The 21,576-nt window shown below is 39.3% G+C and overlaps 1 protein-coding gene across 8 annotated transcripts in view; it reads left to right on the top strand.

Moving 5' to 3' along the window:
* Positions 1 to 21,576, top strand: part of XPNPEP3 (X-prolyl aminopeptidase 3) — a 95,790-nt gene that overhangs the window by 53,257 nt on the left and 20,957 nt on the right. For all 8 annotated transcript variants that reach the window (XR_007153740.1, XR_007153737.1, XR_007153738.1 and 5 more), the window contains exons 5-9: positions 4,846 to 4,908; positions 6,218 to 6,331; positions 12,554 to 12,639; positions 19,531 to 19,711; positions 20,773 to 20,893. Coding sequence is in view for 3 of the 8 variants with exons in the window: in XM_047865074.1 (XP_047721030.1) it covers positions 4,846 to 4,908; positions 6,218 to 6,331; positions 12,554 to 12,639; positions 19,531 to 19,711; positions 20,773 to 20,893 (565 nt within the window). In the remaining 5 variants the exon portion in view is untranslated. The remainder of the gene's footprint in view (positions 1 to 4,845; positions 4,909 to 6,217; positions 6,332 to 12,553; positions 12,640 to 19,530; positions 19,712 to 20,772; positions 20,894 to 21,576) is intronic.

Below are 21,576 nucleotides of genomic sequence, written 5' to 3' on the forward strand. Positions count from 1 at the left end.
AGGAAGGAAGGAAGGAAGGAAGGAAGGAAGGAAGGAGGGAGGGAGGGAGGGAGGGAGGGAGGAAGGAAGGAAGGAAGGAAGGAAGAGGAAACAGTCCCATTGGAGTGCCTGGGTGTATCAGTCGGTTAAGTGTCTGACTCTTGGTTTTGGCTCAGATGGCGATCTCGCAGCTTTGTGGATTTGAGCCTCACATCAGGGTCTGCAGTGGCAGTGCAGAGCCTGCTTGGGATTCTCTCTCCTCTCCCTCTGCCTCTCCCCTACTCGCGCTGTCTTTGTGTCTCTCAAAATGGATGAATAAACTTGGAAGGAAGGAAAGAAGTAAACGAAACAATCCCATTTACAATTGCACCAAAAAGGGGCACCTGGGTGCTTAAGCTCAGGTCATGATCTCACAGTTCATGAGTTCAAGCCCTGCATTGGGCTCTGTGCTGACAGCTGGCATTCTGTGTCGCAGCTCTCTGCCCCTCCCCCGCTCACACTCTCTCCCCCCCCCAAAAAATAAATAAGCATTTTTTAAAAGTAAAAAAAACAATTGCACCAAAAATAATAAGATACCCAGGAAACCTAATCAAAGAGTGAGAGACCTGTACTCTGAAAACTGTAAAACACTAATAAAAGAAATTAAAGACAGTACAAAAAATGGAAAGACATTCTATGCTCACGGATTGGAAGAACAACTATTGTTAAAATGTCTGTACTATACAAAGCAGTCTCCATACTTAATGCAATTCCTGTCACAATACCAACAGCATTTTTTCACAGAACAAACAATCCTAAAATTTGTGTGGAACAACAAAAGACCCTGAATAGCCAAAGCAGTCTTGCAAAAGAAAAACAACTGGAGACATCACAGTTCTGGACTTCAAATTATTTCAAAGCTATAGTGATCAAAACGGTATGGTACCAGCACAAAAATAGACTCATAGATCAGTGGAACACAATAGGTGGCCTAGAAATAAACCCATAATTACATGGCCAATTAATTTTGACAAAGCAAGAAAGAATATCCAGTGGGGAAAAGACAGCCTCTTCAATAAGATTGTGCTGAGAAAACTAGACAGCAACATGCAAAAGAATGAAGCTAGACCACTTACACCATACACAAAAGTAAACTCAATAAAGACCTACAGCCATAAAAATCCTTGAAGAGAGCACAGGCAGTAATTTCTCTGACTGGCCATCACAACTTTTTTCTAGATAGGACCCCTGAGGCAAGGGAAACAAAAGCAAAAATAAACTGTTGGGACTACATCAAAATAAAAACTTCTGCACAGTGAAAGAAACAATCAACAGAACTAAAAGCAACCTACAGAATGGGGGAAGATATTTGCAAGTGACATACCCAATAAAGAGTTAGTATCCAAAATATATAAAGAACTTATAAAACTGAGCCCCTCTCCCAAAAAACCCCAAATAATCCAGTTAAAAATGGACAGAAAGGGGTGCCTGGGTGGCTCAGTCCATTAAGTGTCTGACTCTTGATTTCAACTCAGGTCATGATCTCACAGTTTGTGGGTTCAAGATCCATATCAGAGCCTGCTTGGGATTCTCTGTCTCCCTCTGTCTCTCTCCCTCTCTCAATCTCTCTCTCTCTCTCAAAATAAATAAATAAAAACTTTTTTTTTTTAATGGGCAGAAGACATGAACAGACATTTCTGCAAGGAAGACATCCAAATGGCCAAAAGACACATGAAAAGATGCTCATCAGGAGTGCCTGGGTGACTCAGTTAGTTAAGATTCAGCTCAGGTCATGATCTCATGGTACAGAGATCTCTGCTGATAGCATGGAGCCTGCTTGGGATTCTTTCTGTCTCCCCCTGTCTCTCTCCCCTGATTGTGCTCACGCATGCTCTCTCTCTCAAATAAATAAACTTTAAAAAAATTAACCAATTTTTTAAAAGTGCTCATCATTGCTTATCATCAGGGAAATGCAATTCAAATTACAATGATATATCACCTCACATCTGTCAGAATGGCTAAAATCAAAAACACAAAACAGGTGTTGGCAAGGATGTGGAGAAAAGGAACCCTCTTGCACTCTTGTTAGGAATGCAAACTGGTGCAGCCACTCTGGAAAACTGTATGGAGGTTCCTCAAAAAGTTAAAAATAGAATCACTCTATGATGCGGCAATTGCACTCCTGGATATTTACCCAAAGAATACAGAAACACTAATTCAAAGGGATATGTGCACCCCTATGTTTATAGGCACATTATTTACAGTAGACAAGATATGGAAGCAGTCCCAAGTGTCATTGATTGGTGAATAAAGAAGAGTAGTATGTATATATATGTATAATGTGTGTATACACACACACATGCACGATGGAATGTTACTCAGCCATAAAAAAAAAAAGAATGAAATCTTGCCATTTGCAAAGGCATGGATGGAACTAGAGAGTATAATGCTAAGCAAAGCAAGTCAGTTGGAGAAAGGTAGATACCATGTAATTTCACTCATGTGAAATTTAAGAAATGAAACAAATGAGCAAAAGGGAGATAAAAGAGAGACAAACCAAGAAAGAGACTCTTAACTGTAGAGAACAAACTGAGGGTTACCAGAGGGGAGGTGGGTAGGAGGAGAGGGTGAAATAGGTGATTAAGGAGTGCATTTGTGATGAGTGCGGGGTGATGAAAATAAAAACTTAAAAAGTAAATAAATAAAAGTAAAACACACAGGAAAAAAAACAAATTTTGGTAAAGATGTGAAAATTTGGAACATTTTTACATTACCAGTGGGATTGTGAAATGTTTCAGCCACTGTGGAAAATAGCTTGGAGGTTTCTGAAAAACTTAAACAGAATTAACATGTGCCCTAGCAATTCCACTCCTAGGTGTATGACCAGAAGAATTAAAAACAGGTACTCAAACAAATACTTGTACACAAATGTTCACAGAAGCGGTATTCACAGTAGCCAAAAGATGCAAACAACCCATATGTCCATCAATGGTTGTATGCATAGACAAAAGGGTGTATGTGTGTGTATATATGTGTGCACAGGCACACATGCTTACACGTGTGCCTTTCAGTAAAGGTTTGAAAGGAAATTAATAAAAAGACAAAGGGTGCTGGTTAGAGCCAACAAACAAAAAGACAAGGGCGCCTGGGTGGCTCAGTCGGTTAAGCGTCCGTCTTTAGCCCAAGTCATGATCTCGCAGTCTGTGAGTTCGAACGCCTCATCGGGCTCAGAGCCGGGAGCCTGCTCCAGATTCTGTGTCTCTCTGCCCTCCCCCTACTCGCACTCTGTCTCTCTCTCTCAAAAATAAACATTAAAAAAAAAAAAAAGACAAATCCCTCTTTTAAGTGAATGAGCCTCACTAGAGATCCCATACTCTTCTCTTGTTCTGTTTTGTTTTAGCTTCGTGGTGAAAATGTAGTGCCAACAATTTATTCATCAGCATTTGCGTGTGTATGTATGTAAATAAGTATGCTTTAGATTTAATTAATTCATTCAGCAGATATTTATGGAGTATTTGCTGTGGTGCCAGGTACTGTTCTAGGTTCTAAAGACACAGTGGTGAGCAACCCAGACTTGCCGTGTGTCGCTGTCTTCAGTGTACACTCCAGTTGAAAGACAAGAAACAAACATGCTGTATGGTCAGCTGGAATTCAATGCTCTCGAGAAAAATGAAGCAGTGGAAGGGATAAAGTAGTGCCAGTGCTCAGTTAGGCAGGGTGATCAGAAAGGCCTAAGGATGAAACTTTTGAGAGGATCAGAATGAGAAAAGGAGCAAGCCCTGAAGCTGTTTCCATTATCATCCCTCTCACTTATCCTCCATTGGGCTCTTCTATGGTGAGGTCATTGCCTTGTATTTAGAGAAATGTTATTAAAAACATTCCTTCCCACGTTGCCTTCACTCTTAGAACATAGCAACTCCAGAGAAATTCATTTCTAGCTATGGTATCATATAGCCCTATCCCTGTGCATCTGATTTGTTTTTATCCCATAGGCATGGGAAATAGAGCTGATGTTTTCCTTTTTCACACTGGCTGCTAGAAAACTCAGTTATATTTGTGGTCTGTCCACAGTTGCTATTGTCATCAGGAAGGTCATTATGGTATACATTACTATTTTGTTGAGCTCCATTCCCCTTAAGGCTTGCTTTTTTTTTTTTAACTCTACCATGAATTTATGCTATCTTGTTGTGTTTTGTGCATCTGTGTAAGCTAATCTAAATCTTTTTTGGCATGGGGTATAGTGGTGAATTTTAAGCATATATATTTATAAAAGTAGAAAACACACACATGCACTGTGGCTACTACAGAGAAATAATTTAAGTACTTATACTATATGTGACTCTTAAACTTATAGTATAAGTACTTATACTATATGTGACTCTGAACTTGGGGCAGTTTTGTCCCTCAGGGGATATTTGGCAATACCTTATTGTCACAGTTGGGGAGTGCTGCTGGCATCCTACATTGAACAGGACAATCCCCCCACCTCCCAACATACAGTTATCTAGTCCAAAATGTCAGCAATAGTGCAGAGGTTGAGAAACCTTGCTATAGACTGGACCATTCAATCCATTATTTCATATATTTCTGGGCTATTTTGTTACAGAAATGGCAAAATGTGTTCCCGTGTTGCTTATTGTAGCATACAGCGTATATTCTGAGTGTGACAGTTGGGTGCCCTTTCCACTAAATCTGTCATCAGTCACATAGTCCTAAAAGCAGTAGTTTCCTCTTCAGAATCTATATTGTCATGCTCACAAAGTCACAACTTCAGGTCAACAAAATTGGGGAGAAGGGTGCTTTTCACCTGAGCTGCAGTATTTTGAATGTTTGAGTAAGCAACAGTTAAAATGAGACTGTTCTTTTCATTCTCCGTTCTGTCTGCAGGCTTTCATAGAGACCATGTTCGCCAGCAAAGCTCCTGTGGAGGAAGGCTTTCTCTATGCTAAGGTGAGCTTTAAAAGATTGGGAAGGTTTTGGGGTGCCTGGGTGGCTCAGTCGGTTAAGCGTCCGACTTCAGCTCAGGTCGTGATCTCACAGTTCGTGAGTTCCAGCCCTGTGTTCATGCCCTGCATCAGGCTCTGTGCTGACAGCTTGAAGCTTGGAGACTGCTTCGGATTCTGTCTCTGTCTCTCTGCCCCTCCCCTCCTCGCTCTCTGTCTCTCTGTCTCTCCGTCTCTCTCTCTCAAATATAAAAAATAAAAAATAAAACATTAAAAAAAATAAAGATTGGGAAGGTTTTGTTGGAGGCAAAAATATTAAGTAGTTCATTAGCAGATGGCTTCTAGTTGGCTTTCATGGGAGTGACCGGGATATCAGTGGAGAGGACTTGGTTCTTAAATGTCACTGATAATGTATTAGATGTGTCTAAAATACTCAGAGCTACAATTAAATGAAGAAAATCGCAAAGTAGAACACATGAAGAAGCAAAGACACGATTGTGTCTCCTCTCACAGGAGGAGAATCTGAGTAGTATTGGAGACAGCTCCGTGGGTGGGCATGCTCCATCCTAGGACAAAGTGAAATTGGTAGAATTTACCATTTGCCAGGCATCCTTTTTCACTTTTCCAGCACATGTAGGTTGGTAGCTATTTGAAAAGTTGAAATTAGTAATGCAGAAGTGTTGTTAATGCAAGCCGTATTCCAGTGTTTATCTAAATAAGAATAAAAAATAGTGGGGCACCTGGATGGCTCAGTTGGTTAAGCATCCAACTTCGGCTCTGGTCATGATCTCACAGCTCGCGAGTTCAAATTCCGCGTCAGGCTCTGCTGACAGCTCAGAGCCTGGAGCCTTCTTCAGGTTCTGTGTCTTCTTCTCTCTCTGCCCCTCACCCACTTTCTCTTTCTCTCTCTCTCTCTCTCTCTCTCTCTCTCTCTCTCTCTCTCAAATATCAACATTTAAAAAAAAGAATAAAAGATAGAAACTTTACTTGACTGTATCTCTGTACTCAGCATTGATTGTAAGTTTTCTGTGTTCTCTTCTGGACTTAATTTGAAAATCTTAGGAAATTTGGAGCACTCAGAGGAACCAAGCAGACATAATAATAGGGTCAAATAACAGGATTGGAGTGGGGAATAAAAAATAGACTGAAATGGAAGCATAAGAAGTTTGGTTAGATTTGATAACTCGTTTTCCAGAAATGACAGAGAAGTACTTGAATGGAGGGACGGACTGTCGAGGAGAGCCCTGGCTGGCACAGCCCGGAGGAAATCCTGTCTTCAGTCATACTTGTCGTCATGCTTGGCTCTTGTTTTTCAGTTCGAATTTGAATGCCGGGCCCGCGGTGCAGACATCTTAGCCTACCCGCCTGTGGTCGCTGGAGGTAATCGGTCCAACACTTTGCACTATGTGAAGAATAATCAGCTCATCAAGGTACATGAAATGCCTTTCAGTGCCGCTTCCTATGGTGCCACTTACAAACCACTTTATTGTTTATAAAATGATTTTACAGACATTATCTCATTTGATCCTCATGTTAGTACTTTGAGATAGGAGCAACTATTGACATACCTGTTTAATAGATGTGGAAAATAAACTTAAAAAATTAGGCAACTCATTAGGGCAGAGCCAAGAATTCTACTCTAAGGCCTTTGCTCATCTCCTTCTGAAAGGACTTGTGGCAACAGTGGATCAAGCATATTTTGGGAGCAGACAGATTTTAAGAGTACCTTATTAGCTATGAGGGAACCTACCTTTTATGGTTTTCTCCCCAAGTGACTATACAAGTAAAGATTGTATATACCTTTATTAAGTCCACTTTCAATTTTATTTTATTTTAATTTTCAGTAATTTCAAAAGAATAAATATAGCATACATGTAAAGTATACAGCATATTTTTTAAATGAATACCCATGAACCAATCACTCAGCTCAAGAGCTAGAACATTACCAATACTGTATGTATCTTTATGCTCTGCTATCCTAATGCCTCCCTCCCAGAGGTAACTAATTGGTACCCTAAATTTTTGTTCATCATTCCCTTGATTTTTTTTATGTAGTTGTATCACACATACATGATTTCCCAAACAATATTAGTTAGTTCTACTTGTTTGTGAACTATATAAAAATTATATACTGCTATATGTAGTTTGGGGGAATTTTTTTCTTATTCATAAGTGTGATAATACAAATTTTTTCCCAAGTATTTGTACCTATTTATACTCCTACTGGTGGTGCGTAATTCTGTTTACCACATCCTCTTATCCTTTGATGCTATCAGACTTCTTAACTCTGCCATTCTAATTGGTATAAAACAGCATCTCGTTGTGGTCTTAATTTCCATTACCTTAATTACCAGTGGAATTAAGCATTTTTTTTTCTGTTTTAATCTGTAGCACTGCTATTTTCAACTTGCTGATGTGTTGTTTGGGATGTAATAATCTATGTTCATGGATGAAATTGGCTTATTTTTCTCATACTATCTTTTTCTGATTTGTATATCAAATGAGTTAGGTTGTTTTTAATATTATGAAATGATTTAATGTGTTTTTTTTTTTTTAAATTGAGTAGAATATCCCTGTAGACCTATTTGGGCCTGATATTTTCCTTTGTAGACTTTTCGAACTACCGATTCAATTTCATTAATATACTAAAGCTTTCTGTTTTATTTTTTAACAAACATTTATTCTTATAAAATGTAACTACTGGTAAAGTACTTAAAACTTAAAGGAAAAGTTTAATATTAATTACAAAATGAACACCACGTAACCATTGTCCATACTTGGCAAGCTACACCTCCCTAGGCCAATCCAGCCTGCTCCTTTGTTTTGTGAATAAAGTTTTGTTGGAATACAGCCGTTCCTGCTTTCTTCCCACAGTGGCAGCGTTGAATAGTTGCATCAGAAACAGTATGGTCCACAAAGTAAAAAATATTTACTACTTAGCCCTTTACAGAAAAAGTTTGTGAATGCCTGAATCAGGACATTACTAGCCTTCCACCCCTAAAAAGCTTTTCCACCATGTGGTTCTTCCCAATGATAATTTCTTCCCTCCCTGATGGGATAACCACCACCCTGATGTTGATGGTCATCAATTCCTTGCTTTTCATTTTATTTTACTACTAATGAATAATAGAGTTTAACGTAGTTTGGTTTTGGTTATGTTTGAACTTTATAGATTTCAAATATTGTATCTGCATCTTTTTCGTATAACAGTATGTTGTTGCATGCTACTGTGGTTTGTTCTAGTGTGGAACAGCAGTTAAAGTGTGGTCCATGAGAATACCCAGACATTTTCATAAGAATACCCAGACATTATGCGTCTCTTTCACTCTCGTTCTCTTCAGCGCACAGAGATGGACCCTAGAGGCTTTATGACATCAACATCATACCAAATTGAAGGCAAAAGCAGATATGAGATGCTAGCTGTTTTTTGTTTTGCTAGACAAAGAGATTTGTAAAAATGTACACTACATTTCTAACTATTTTTATTTAGAAAAATAGTTACTTTTCATTAAAAATGCTGTTTATCTTAAATGTAATAGGTTTATTGTTATTTTTAAATGAATTAATAAATATTATAAAGTTTTCCGTTTTAATTTATTAATATGATAAATACCTATTAGGTGGACATTTCTATTATTTCCAGGTTTTTACCATTATGAACAATATTCTGTGAACATTCTTGTACGTATTCCTAGTATATGAGTCATCAAGTTTGTCTAAGGACACTTAATTAGTGGAATTGATGGGTCATAGGTATGCATATTTGTAACTTTAGTAGAAAATGCCAGACATTTCCAAAGTGATTATATCAGTGTATACTTCATTTTGCCTGAGACAGTTTGGTAGGTTATAATTTTATACCATTATGTCTAAGGTTTTAAAATTACTCATAGTATTGTCTTACCTTTTAATCTTTTGTAATTACAGTTATGTACCTTTTTACATTCTTGATATATTTTTGCCTCTTCTCATTTTTTCTAATAAATCTTAGTAGTTTCTTTAAAACATAAACATGCACCAGCAATTCCATTTATAGGTATTTTTCCAAAAAAATTGAAACGTAGGTTCACAAAATGCCTTGTACAAGAATGAATGTTTATAGCAAGTTTGCTCCTGATAGACCAGGCGTCTCTTACCAGGATATTAAGTAAGGAAATTGCTATGTGGTGTATTCTTAAAATGACAAGGAACAAACCACTGTACTACCAACAGATAAATGATCTCAAAGCATTGTGCTGACTGAATAAGTCAGACACAAAAATTAGACGCTCTATGATCCCGTCTGTATGAAGTTCTGAAATAGGCAAAAACACTCTGTATTGATAGAAATCAGATCAGTGGTTGCTTCGGATGGAATATTGACTGGGAAGGCACCTGAGGGAGTGGTTACATGGGTTTTGACAAAACTGACCTAACTCTATATACTTAAAAATCTGTGCATTTTACCGTGTACATTATACCTCGAGAACTTCGACTAAAAAAGGAAATCCCAATAAAAAAAAGAGGTTTGTTCGGTTTTGTTACTCTTGTAAAACCAACTTTTCATCATTAATGCTATTTTATCTTTGTTTATTATTTCATTACACTGGCCCCTTGCCTTTATTAATTTCACCCTTCTCCTTTTTGTGTTTATTCTCTTGTTTTTTTCTTGTTCTTAAATTAGATACTGAACTCATTAATTTTCATCCTTCTTTTCTTATTATAAGTGTTTAAGGATAGATTTTTCACTTTCATTATAGTCCATAAGGTTTGCCTAAGTTGTTAAATGTATATTAAAAACAATAAATAGGGGTGTCTGCGTGGCTCAGGTGGTTAAGTATCTGACTCTTGGTTTCAGCTCAGGTCATGATCTCACGGTTTGTGAGTTCGAGCCCCACGTCAAGGCTCTACTAGTGCAGAGCCTGCTTGGGCTCTTTCTCACTATCTCTCTGCCTCTCCCCTGCTTGCTCACTCTGTCAAAATAAACTTTAAAAAACACACAATAAATATCATGTACTGCTTACAAATAATTATCAAATAAACAACCATGTGTCTACCATCTAGGATGAAAAGAACATTACTAGTCCCCTGGGCAATATCAAGTACATCTTTCTGTCTTCTACCATCTTGACTTTTGTTTTAATCCATTTTATTTTGTTTTCCTGGTTTTACCACCAGTGTGTCTGTTCCTAAACAGTATAGTGTTCATTCCTGAAAAACTGGAGAATAAGCACCAGTGTCGCTGTACAGGGACAGAAAAGTATTGCCATTATTAGATAAATTGGCCTGAGAGAAAAAAAGTTGAGAACTTCTAGGTCATAGTCTTGGCTTTGGTTATCTGAAAGTTTACAAGGGTCCTTTCTGGTGAAGTCACTGGGCAAGGTCCTCAACAAGCTTTAAGAAATGCAGGGTACTGTGGGGCCTCTGGGAGAGCTCTGGTGTGGACTTGGTAGTAAGCATCTGGCAGAAATGCAGTCCGAGAGCGGGCTGCCCTGTGGTTCTGCCTCTATGCTCACCACAGCTCTCTCCAACCATCAGAAGCAGGTTTGTTTCGATTTACATGCATGTTCACCTTTCCTTCTCACATCTTCGATGGCCCTCCCGGGATCACCTTCCTTCAGCCTGAAGAAAATCCTTTAGATGAAGGTCTGTTGCTGAGAAAATTTTCTGGTTTTGTTTAGCTGAAATATCTTTATTTCATTCTCAATTCTTGATGAAGGCTGTACCAAAGAAACTATCTTCACTTTTCAGTCATCACCTGTGGTATATCATTCCCCTTTCTCCTGACTTTCAGTGTTGCCGATTAAAAACAAACAAACAAACGGGCACCTGGGTGGCTCAGTTGGCTAAGCGCCTGACTTGGGCTCAGGTCATGATCTCACAGTTTGTGAGTTCAAACTGTGTTCGGGTTGTGTGCTGACAGTTCAGAGCCTGGAGCCTGTTTCAGATTCTGTGTCTCCCTCTCTCTCTGCCTCTCCCCTGCTAACGCTGTCTCTGTTTCTCCCTCAAAAATAAATAAACATTTTTTTAAAAAGTTAAAAAACAAACAAAACATAATTGTCATTTCCTATGGGGTCTCTCTTTTTGCTTTGGCTACTTTTAAGATTTATTTTTCTTTGGTGTTTCTGATTTTTTGTATGTCTAAGAACAGATTTATTTTTACATATCGTCATTATGGTCCCTTCTTCCTCCGGAATCTGTGCGTTCGTGGAAATCCTCAGACCGTGGTGTAGATACCGTCTCTCCTACGCTGTCTCGATCCACTTCTTCCGTGATCTCAGTTAGATGCATGTTAGACCTCTGTCTGGTCTCAGTAAGCTAACTTTCATGTTTATTTTTGCCTTGTCTCTCTCTGTCATGTTCTCAGAGCCTTCGGTATGTCTGTCTTCCATGAAACTAGTTTTTTCCCCTTTGGTTGTCTTATCTGCTTCTTCAGCCATCCCCTGGGTGATTGACTTCAGCAGTTGTTTTTATTTCCTTTTGGTCCCTTTCAAATCAGAGTTATTGTCAGTTGTCTCTTGTTGCTTATTCATCTTTGTGATTCCGTACTTTATCCCTTTAAGGCTTTCATAATAGCCCTTCCTTATCTGAAGTCTTGGAAGATCTAAATTTGTTGTTCCTGCCGACTCTCAGGCATGGTGACCTACATCAGGTGCTTGACAACCTTGGCTTGTGAGTTCACATTTGCCTGATGTTATTTTTTAGAAATCATGCCAGCCCAGATTTGGGGGAAATTTCTTCCAAAGGTTGTTTGATTATGCTTTTGCCAGAAGTCAAGTGGATCCTAGTGCCCTGCGACTCTTATATCCCCTATGAGCATCCTAGGTTAATGCAAAAATGTCCGGCTCCTTTTCCCCACTTTGCTGCAGGACCTCAGGGCAACATCTCCTTTTCTATATATACTGTACCACTTACCTTATCACTACTTTCAGCTCTAGTTTCAGTTCTAGGGTGTCTTTTTTCAAGAGAGAAAATGTCTTTAGGACATCTCTTGCATTATGTAATGCCAGCCTTTCATAAAATATACTTTCGATCCAGCATCTAGTTGTTTTCTAACAAGAAACGTATTCTGGCATTTTACCAGAAACAAAAACCACATCTATTCTTCAAAGTTGCTATTATATATATGTACACACATAAATACTCATTAGCCCATTATTCTACTACATGCCATGTTGTGTGCTCATTTATATATGAATAAGATATCCCCTGTCTTCAAGGACATAAATAATTTCAATATAACATGACAAGAAGTAAGGTAAAGATACCCAAAGTTTTTTTTTCTTTCCCCACATGTACTTTGATGGGGAACAAATGGGGAAGAGATATTCTAAAGTTAAATGGTTAAGGGTAATTGTATTTGAATAAGGCCCTGGATACCAACTTACATAGGATTTGTAAAACTAATAATGATAGTAGTAACATTTATGATGATCTAAGCAGTGTGGTTCCAGAGCCTATGTACTACTATGCAGTGGCACCTTTCTTGAGTCAATGTGAATTCATTTGAAAAATTGAGATGCTGTTTCTTGTGAGAACGAACACAGATTAGTCTTCTTTAAGTTAGCTTTTTACATATATATATAAAGTGAAAGGCACAGAGAGTTTAAATGAGAAGAAATAGCTGACAATCATAAGGTCATCTACTTTGACATATCTCACTTTTGTTGCAGGATGGGGAAATGGTGCTGCTGGATGGAGGTTGTGAGTCTTCTTGCTATGTGAGTGACATAACCCGGACCTGGCCTGTCAATGGCAGGTAGGACTTCTACAGATCCCACTGCTTCTTAGGAGTATGAGTTGGAATATGGGTATATGAGGAATAAAGGACTAAAGAAACATACTCAGCCCCTCTAGCTCAGGTTAACTGCCTTTGCAAAGTACCTGATGACTTTCTAAGACTGCTTTATTTATCATATCACTGGATCAGACACCTAGACACACCTAGTTAACACACCCAATTAACATTCACATTTTTTAAAAATAAAAATAAATTTGAAGAGTGCCTGCCTGGCTCAGTCAGTAGAACATACAACTCTTGATCTCAGTGTTGCAAGTTTGAGCCCCACACTGGGTGTGGAGATTACTTAAAAATAGAATCTTTAAAAAAAAAATTAAGGGGCACCTGAGTGGCTCAGTGGATTAAGCATCTGACTCTTGATTTTGGCTCAGGTCACAGTCTCACAGTTCATGAGATCAAGCCCTGTGTCGGGCTCTGTGCTGACAGTGCAGAGCCTGCTTGAGATTCTCGCTTTCTCTCTCTCTATCCCTGCCTCTCCCTGCCTCTCCCCCACTTGCACTCACACCCTCTCAATATAAATAAACATTTTTTTTAATTAAAAAAATTTTTTTATGTCTATCACTGAGAGAGAGAGTGAGGGAGGGGCAGGGAGAGAGGGAGACACAGAATCTGAAGCAGGCTCCAGGCTCCAAGCTGTCAGCACAGAGCCCGACGTGGTGCTCAAACTCACAAGCCATGAGATCAGACCTGAGCTGAAGTCAGACACTTAACCGACTGAGCCACCCAGGAGCCCCTAAATAAATGTTTTTTTAAAAATAAAAAATTAATTAACTTTAAATAAATAGACTGGCTATATATATATATATTGGCTCAGTCTATTGAGTGTCCAACTTTGGCTCAGTCATAATCTCATGGTTCATGAGTTCAAGCCCTGCATTGGGCTCACTGCTGTCAGCACAGAGCCTGTTTCAGATCCTCTGTCCACCCTCCCCCCCCCCACCCGCCTCTCCCCTGCTCATACTCTCTCAAAAATAAACATTTAAAAATAAAATAAAGTAAATAAATTTGAAGTTTAATTTTCTGATTACAAAAGTAATTCCAGTATTCCGTTAAAAAAAGATCACTAGACATGAGAAGAATCAGGAAAAGAATCAAAATAACCATAGTCGAGAAAAATACAGCCAATAAAAGCAGATCTTGAATAACCCTAAAATTTCAATGAGCAGACAAGAACTTTAAAGCAGCTATTACAGATATGTTCATAGAGTTAAAGGAACAAATATAAATATAGTGAGTGAACAGATTGAGAGTTTCAGTAAGAAATAAGAAACTAAGAAATAAGAACCAAGGATTCTGGGGAGATGGCAACAAAAGCATAGTTTTTCTGTCTCTCCAAATTGTCAAATAACAGTAGAGCAACTAGGTAGCAAAACCAAACACTGGGTGATAGGGTATCACTTCAACCTAAAAGTACAAACACTTATGAACACACTCTATACAACCACAAGACCTGGCTGGTATCACTATCTGTGTGGAAGGAAAAAGAAGGAAACAACAGTAGTGGAAGAAGCTGTCTGAAGTGCTTGAGAACAAAGAACTCCCAAATAACCAATAGCTGTTCACTGGAAAGGATGATGACCAATTCGAGAACAGAAACTGAAATGGGAAAGATTTGTCACTCCAAAGGCCCAAGGAAGTTTGAGGGTGCTGTGCTCCCTTCTCACACTGAGGAGAAACTGCTGGAAGTAGAATCGAAATTGAGCAAGTTCGGGACAAGGGAAAGGAATGAGTGGGAGAGGAATTGAAAGCAAGCTACCATATTGTTTACCACTGCACCAAAACAAGAAAAAGCTCTGTGATGCTAAAAAATCTTTCCTAAATTCTGCCTCATTCAGAAGTTCAGGAAAATTAATTTCACATAAAGTAAGCAATAAAAAAAGTATCTTGGTTAATCTCATACAAAGTTAATAAAAAACAAAGAAATATAAAACAAAAGAGTAAAAGATGATTTTAATTCTGTCCTCCTTGTGTCCTCAAGAACCCAGAAGAAAGAAGGCAAATGAAATATAGAGAGGTTACATAAAAATTCTGTGGTCTCAAATTTTAATTGAAATATCAATATGCGCTCAGGGGCGCCTGGGTGACTCGGTTGGTTAAGCTTCCTACTTCAGCTCAGGTCATAAGGTTCGTGATTCAAGCCTCGCATCAGGCTCGCTGCTGTCAGTACAGAACCTGCTTCACATCCTCTCTCTCTGCACCTCCCCTGCTTGCCCTCTCTTTTATTTTTTTTTATTTATTAAATTTTTTTTAACATTTATTTATTTATTTTTGAGACAGAGAGAGACAGAGCATGAACAGGGGAGGGGCAGAGAGAAAGGGGGACACAGAATCTGAAACGGGCTCCAGGCTCTGAGCTGTCAGCACGGAGCCCGACGCGGGAGATCATGACCTGAGCCGAAGTCGGACACTTAACTGACTGAGCCACCCAGGCGCCCCACGCTCTCTCTTTTAAATATAAACATTTAAAAAATTACATGAAGTGAATGAAAAATAGAGAATTAAAATTATTACCACTTTGCAACACCCATTAATGTATAGATATAAGTACTAAGGATCAGTGGCTGCTAAGATCACAAAAAGAGATAATCAGATATTATGTGCCTCCTACAATTTTGCCAAGTACTACATATAGCCAGTCTTACCAAAGAGACTGAACCTGAGTCTGATTCATTCTTGGGGTCCAACTGCCAATTTGTAACAAATAAAAAAGACAAAGGAATATGTTGAACTGCACTAAGAGGATATGTATGTTAGCTCGAGTTGCCGTAACAAAATACAACAGACTTAGTGGCTTAGACAACAAAAATTTATTTCTCACAGTTCTGAAAGCTGGGAAGTCCAAGATCAAGGTGCTAGCAAGGTAGGTTTCCTCCGGAGGCCTCTTCTCCTGGCTTGTAAGCAGCCGCCATCTTGCTGTATGCTCACATGACCTCTTTTACACAAAGAGAGAAAGTAAGAGAAAGCAAGCTCTGTGGTGTCTCTTCTTATAAGAACACTAATTCTGTCAGAGCAGGGCCCCGCTTTTATGACTTCATGTTACCTTAGTTACTTCCTTTAGAGGCCTCATCTCCAAATACAGCCACACTAATGGGTAGGGCTTCAATATAAGAAGTTTGGAGAAACACAGGCATTCATTCTGTGAATACAATTAGCAAAATTCAGACTGTGACAAACTCTGTATTTCAAACAGCCTGGATTCTTTAACACATAATTTACGAGGGAATAAAAAAGGCTAGAAAAAAGAACCTGTTGGGGTGCCTGTGTGGCTCAGTCGGTTAAGCGTCCGACTTTGGCTCAGGTCGTGATTTCACAGTTTGTGAGTTTGAACTCCACATTGGACTCTGCTGGCAGCTCAGAGCTTGGAGCCTGCTTCGGATTCTGTGACTCTGTCTCTGTCTATCCCTCCCCTGCTCACACTCTGTCTCCCTCTGTCTCTCAAAAAATAAATAAACATTAAAAAAAGAGAAAGGAACCTGTTGACTAAAAGAGATTCAAGAGACAAATCAAATTTATTTTAAATAAGCAGGAAGATAATTATCCTGGGATGCACATTTGGGTTATAAAATAGTTTTTTAAATACAAGGAATGGAAAGTGACTGTTAATGGATACAAGAAGGGGGAGGGGGCATGAAAATGCTCTGGAATTAGATAGTGATGATGGTTGCACAACTTTGTGAAAATGCTAAAAACCACGGAACTGTAAACTTTTTGAAGTGGGTGAATTTTATGATCTAGAAACTATATCAGTAAAAATGATAAACATGTACATGCAAATGAAAAACTACAAGGAAATGATAACTGGGAAAGTTAGAGTAATGGTTACATGCTGGGAGAATTGTAATAGTTATGAGGCACATAGAAGGGACTTCTGTGACAGTTGGCCAAGTTCCACCTTTTATCTGACTGGTCAACCTTACACTAATTTCTTAAGGTATTTATATTTGGTTTGTTTGGCTTTCTGTGCCTCTGTTCTGTTTACAATAAAAAGATTTTTTTCAAAAACTAAATAAATTCTAAAGCCGAAAAGGACAATAGCTGAAACGGATAATTCACTAGGTGGACTTTACAGTCCAATTGGAGGCAGAAGTCAAGTGAACTTGAAGAGAAATAGAAATTATCCAGTCTGAAGAAGAGAAATATACTGTAGAAGAATGAACAAAACCTCAGAGACCTATGAGATATTTTCAAGCCATCTAACACACATCTAATTAGAGCCCCAGAAATTGAAGAGCGAATGCATCAGAAAAAACCTTTGAAGAAATAATGGCCAAAATCTTCCCAAGTGTGGTGAAAGATAACAACTTATAGATGTGAATTACATTATTGACCACCTTGATTGTATTGACATTTGTCCAACTTGTACAGCTCAGATTTATGCATTTTAGTGTATATAAAATTTACACTAAAAATAGAACTATTAATGGGGCACCTGGGTGGCTCAGTCCAACTCTTGATTTCGACTCAGGTCGTGATCTCACTGTTTGTGGGTTCCAGGCCTATGTCAGGCTCTGTGCTGGCAGTGTGAACCCTGCTTGAGATTCTCTCTCTCTCTCTCTTTCTCTCTCTCTCTCTCTCTGCTCCTCCCCTGCTTGTTCTGTCTCTTTCAAAATAAATAAACTTTTAGAAAAAGAACTATTAATGGGCACCTGGTGGCTCAGTTTGTTAAGCATCAGACTCTTGGTTTTGTTTGGCTCCAGTCACGATCTCGGGGTTCGTGAGTTCAAGCCCCGTGTCAATTAGAGCCTCCTTTGGATTCTCTCTCTTTGCCCCTCCCCTACTTGTACGTGGGTGCATCCTTCACGCTTTCTCTCTCTCTCAAAAATAAGCAAAATAAATAAATAAATAAATAAATAAGAACTATTAAAAACTCTTTAGAAATACTGTGGGGGTTGGAGTGTGGGCAGCCTCATAGTGACACAAATATAACATGTTGCTCATGGCCAAACTTGGATTTGGGATGTAGATGTTCATTATACTCATTATATTGTTATATTTAACCATTCTTATTAGGGGACATTTAAAGTTTATTACAGTGAACATTTTTATATACTCAGCTTTCTTTGAATTTCAAATATTTTCTCTTTTTTTTCAATATATGAAATTTATTATCAAATTGGTTTCCATACAACACCCAGTGCTCATCCCCAAAGGTACCCTCCTCAATACCCATCACTCACCCTCCCCTCCCTCCCACCCCCCATCCACCCTCAGTTGGTTCTCAGTTTTTAACAGTCTCTTATGCTTTGGCTCTCTCCCACTCTAACCTCTTTTTTTTTTCTTTTCCTTCCCCTCCCCCATGGGTTTCTGTTAAGTTTCTCAGGATCCACATAAGAGTGAAACCATATGGTATCTGTCTTTCTCTGTATGGCTTATTTCACTTAGCATCACACTCTCCAGTTCCATCCACGTTGCTGCAAAGGGCCATATTTCATTCTTTCTCATTGCCACGTAGTACTCCATTGTGCATATAAACCACAATTTATTTATTTATTCATCAGTTGATGGACATTTAGGCTCTTTCCATAATTTGGCTATTGTTGAGAATGCTGCTATAAACATTGGGGTACAAGTGCCCCTATGCATCAGTACTCCTGTATCCCTTGGGTAAATTCCTAGCAGTGCTACTGCTGGGTCATAGGGTAGGTCTATTTTTAATTTTTTGAGGAACCTCCACACTGTTTTCCAGAGTGGCTGCACCAATTTGCATTCCCACCAACAGTGCAAGAGGGTTGCCATTTCTCCACATCCTCCCCAGCGTCTATAGTCTCCTGATTTGTTCATTTTGGCCACTCTGACTGGCGTGAGGTGATATCTGAGTGTGGGTTTGATTTGTATTTCCCTGATGAGGAGCGACGTTGAGCATCTTTTCATGTACCTGTTGGCCATCCGGATGTCTTCTTTAGAGAAGTGTCTATTCATGTTTTCTGTCCATTTCTTCACTGGGTTATTTGTTTTTCGTCAAATATTTTCTTAGGATTGATTCTTAGCACAGAATTATAAGCTCAAATTTTATGAATATTTTTATTAAAACCTTTGACTTAATCAGCTATACTAATTTACACTCCCCATCAGCAGTGTAGAAAATACATATCATACACCGCACCAGCTTAATTTTTTCTCGTTTTTCTCCATGATTGCTAAAGAAATTATTATTCTAAGGATACCTAGTAGCCAGAGTATCTACTAGTGTATCTCATGACATAGGCTTTACCTACAAGAAGTGGATTCCTAGGCTTTGTTTTCTTTTGCTTTTTAAATGTTCATTTATTTTGAGAGAGAGAGAGCACATGGTGAGAGTGGGGGAGAAGCAGAGAAAGAGGGAGAGAGAGAATCCTAAGCAGGTTCCACACCAACAGCACATGAGCCCAACCTGGGGCTCGAACTCAGGAACTGTGAGATCATGACCTGAGCCAAAACTAAGAGTCAGAGATGCTTAGCCAACTGAGCCACCCAAGCACCCTTTGTGTGTGTGTGTGTGTGTGTGTGTGTGTGTGTGTGTGTGTGTGTAAAGTGGTAAAAAAAAAAAAAATGGAAAGGATCAAGCTGAGGCTGGTCTGACCCTCCAGATGCATTCATGGCTGACTTTATCTGCTAGCCTCACCTCATGTATATCTGCTAATCGTTTGCAGGAGAGGCTGTTGCTGCCCCAGCTTGAAGAGTTATTGTTCTTCCTATTGAGTGTCTAGGTCACAATTAAGGTCCTGTCAGTACTGATATATTGATACTGATTAGGTGTCAACAATGCCCCATCATCAGCACCTTGGAGTTTTTCCTAATCAGACTTGGAAGCAAACTTCCTGCAATATCAGATTATTCCAAATGTGAGTTCTTTGGTTTTCCTGTCCCCAGATTCACAGCACCTCAGGCAGAACTCTATGAAGCTGTTCTAGAGATTCAGAGAGATTGTCTGATGCTCTGCTCCCCTGGGACAAGCTTGGAGAACATCTACAGCTTGATGCTGACACTGATAGCCCAGAAGCTGAAGGAGTTGGGGATTGTGAAGAACATTAAGGAAAATAACGCCTTCAAGGTATGGCCCCTCTTTTGACCTCGGCTCTCAAGAACACCTGATGTGCTGCTGGGTTTCAGCCTCTAGAAAACTAATTAGATTTAAAAATGGTCTTTGTGATTCTTCATCTAGAAGAGGTTTAGATTGAACATGGATTAAAACAAAAGGAGTCAGTACTTATTTCTTCCAGAAGATGGCAGCACATTCTAGATCGTTGCATCCTGTGTAAGTAGCTCAGTGGGCAGAAAATATAAAATGAAGGCTGATGCAGACAGAATGGAAAAGGACACAAAAAGGATAAAAGGTTAACTCTCAATCCTTTTGTGGTGATTTTGAAAAGTAGAAATCATGGGGGAGGGTGTTTGTTGCTTCAGTGACATTGGTGAGACTAACAATATCCCCAAGGGCCACGTCTTTGGTGAATTTCATCTGTAGCCAAAATGTAATGATATTCAGTAAAAATGTAAAACCTTAGCTGTAAATTAAGATGCCAGGTGGCCACACCAAACAGACCATTAAGGCATCTCATCTCCAAGTTTAGGCTGCCAGGATTTCTTTTATCAATAGGAAAGACGCTATAAATTCCTCCTGCTGCTGCAGCCAACAAATCTAATTAACAGATAGGAATATCCAAGCCGGTAAATGCCTAATAATTACTGTGTTAATTTAATGTCCTGTGCCTACTCCACAAGTTGCTGTGAGATATTCAGTCTCCAGAGCAGGCTTTCTGAGAGGGACTTGTGAACATTGAAAAGAGAACTATTCTAACATAATCATCCTCCCTCCACCCTGAAAAGAGTTTCATTTACTGTAGTCATTGCTGGGGTTACCCAAGTCAGCATGTATGTAGTATATCAAATAGTGGGAATGGAAACTTGGACGCATTCGAATGCCATCAGCAGAATTGCATTTAAGAGGTAGCAGTTTATCGGTTCTCTTAGGCATTAACCAGAGGACAGGTTAAACCTAAGTGGCAGAACCAGGGGGGAGGTATTAACACATATGTCACTGATCGATACATGCCCAGCTTTCCCCTTAAGGGGTCATTGCCCTAATAACACTGTGGTGATTATCTTTTCCAGACTGCTCGAAAATACTGCCCTCATCACGTTGGCCATTACCTCGGGATGGATGTCCACGACACCCCTGACATGCCCCGTTCCCTCCCTCTACAGCCTGGTATGGTAATCACAGTAGAGCCAGGTAAGGGCAGGTGCAGGCCCTGATCCCGTGGGACACATGACACTATCAGGTAGAAAGGTAAATGTTGTTTAGTTTTACCTGAACCAACATAATTAAATTAGGAGAGACAGGAAAATGGATCTCTTCAGTGTAGAAGGGAATTTTATTTTAGATTTTCCTTGAGCTTTCCTATTTAACATCACACAATTTGTTTCATTTGACTTCTCCAGTAAACAACAGATGGAGACTGCTTTCTATAAGTAGATATTAAGAAATAAATCTTTTTTTAAACCCTGCCTTTCCCGGGGCCAATTTCTACTCGTCTCCTGTTTAGTGGTGGGATGCTCACGCCTCTAAAGCCACAGGTGCTTTCCTTCAGAGAGCTGCTCTGCTTCTTGGTGTCCAGGTCCTTTCTCCCAAGTTTGACAGGAAGCTGGCAATCTAATGGCTCCCCGGCTTGAACGATCCTGGGCAGTGGACAGAATTCCACAGAAAAGTGGTGGTCACAGTGGAGTGTAAGGACTGATGTTACAAGAGGGATTTTTGGTTTTGTTTTTTGTTTTTAATTTTGAGAGAGAGAGAGAGAGAGAGAGAGAGAGAACCTTAAGCAGGCTCCATGTTCAGCTCAGAGCCCATGGGGCTTGATCCCACAAGTCTGGGATCATGACCTGAGTCAAAATTAAGAGTCAGATGCTCAACCGACT

This window comes from Prionailurus viverrinus, chromosome B4, assembly GCF_022837055.1.
Source record: "Prionailurus viverrinus isolate Anna chromosome B4, UM_Priviv_1.0, whole genome shotgun sequence".
NCBI lineage: Eukaryota > Metazoa > Chordata > Mammalia > Carnivora > Felidae > Prionailurus > Prionailurus viverrinus.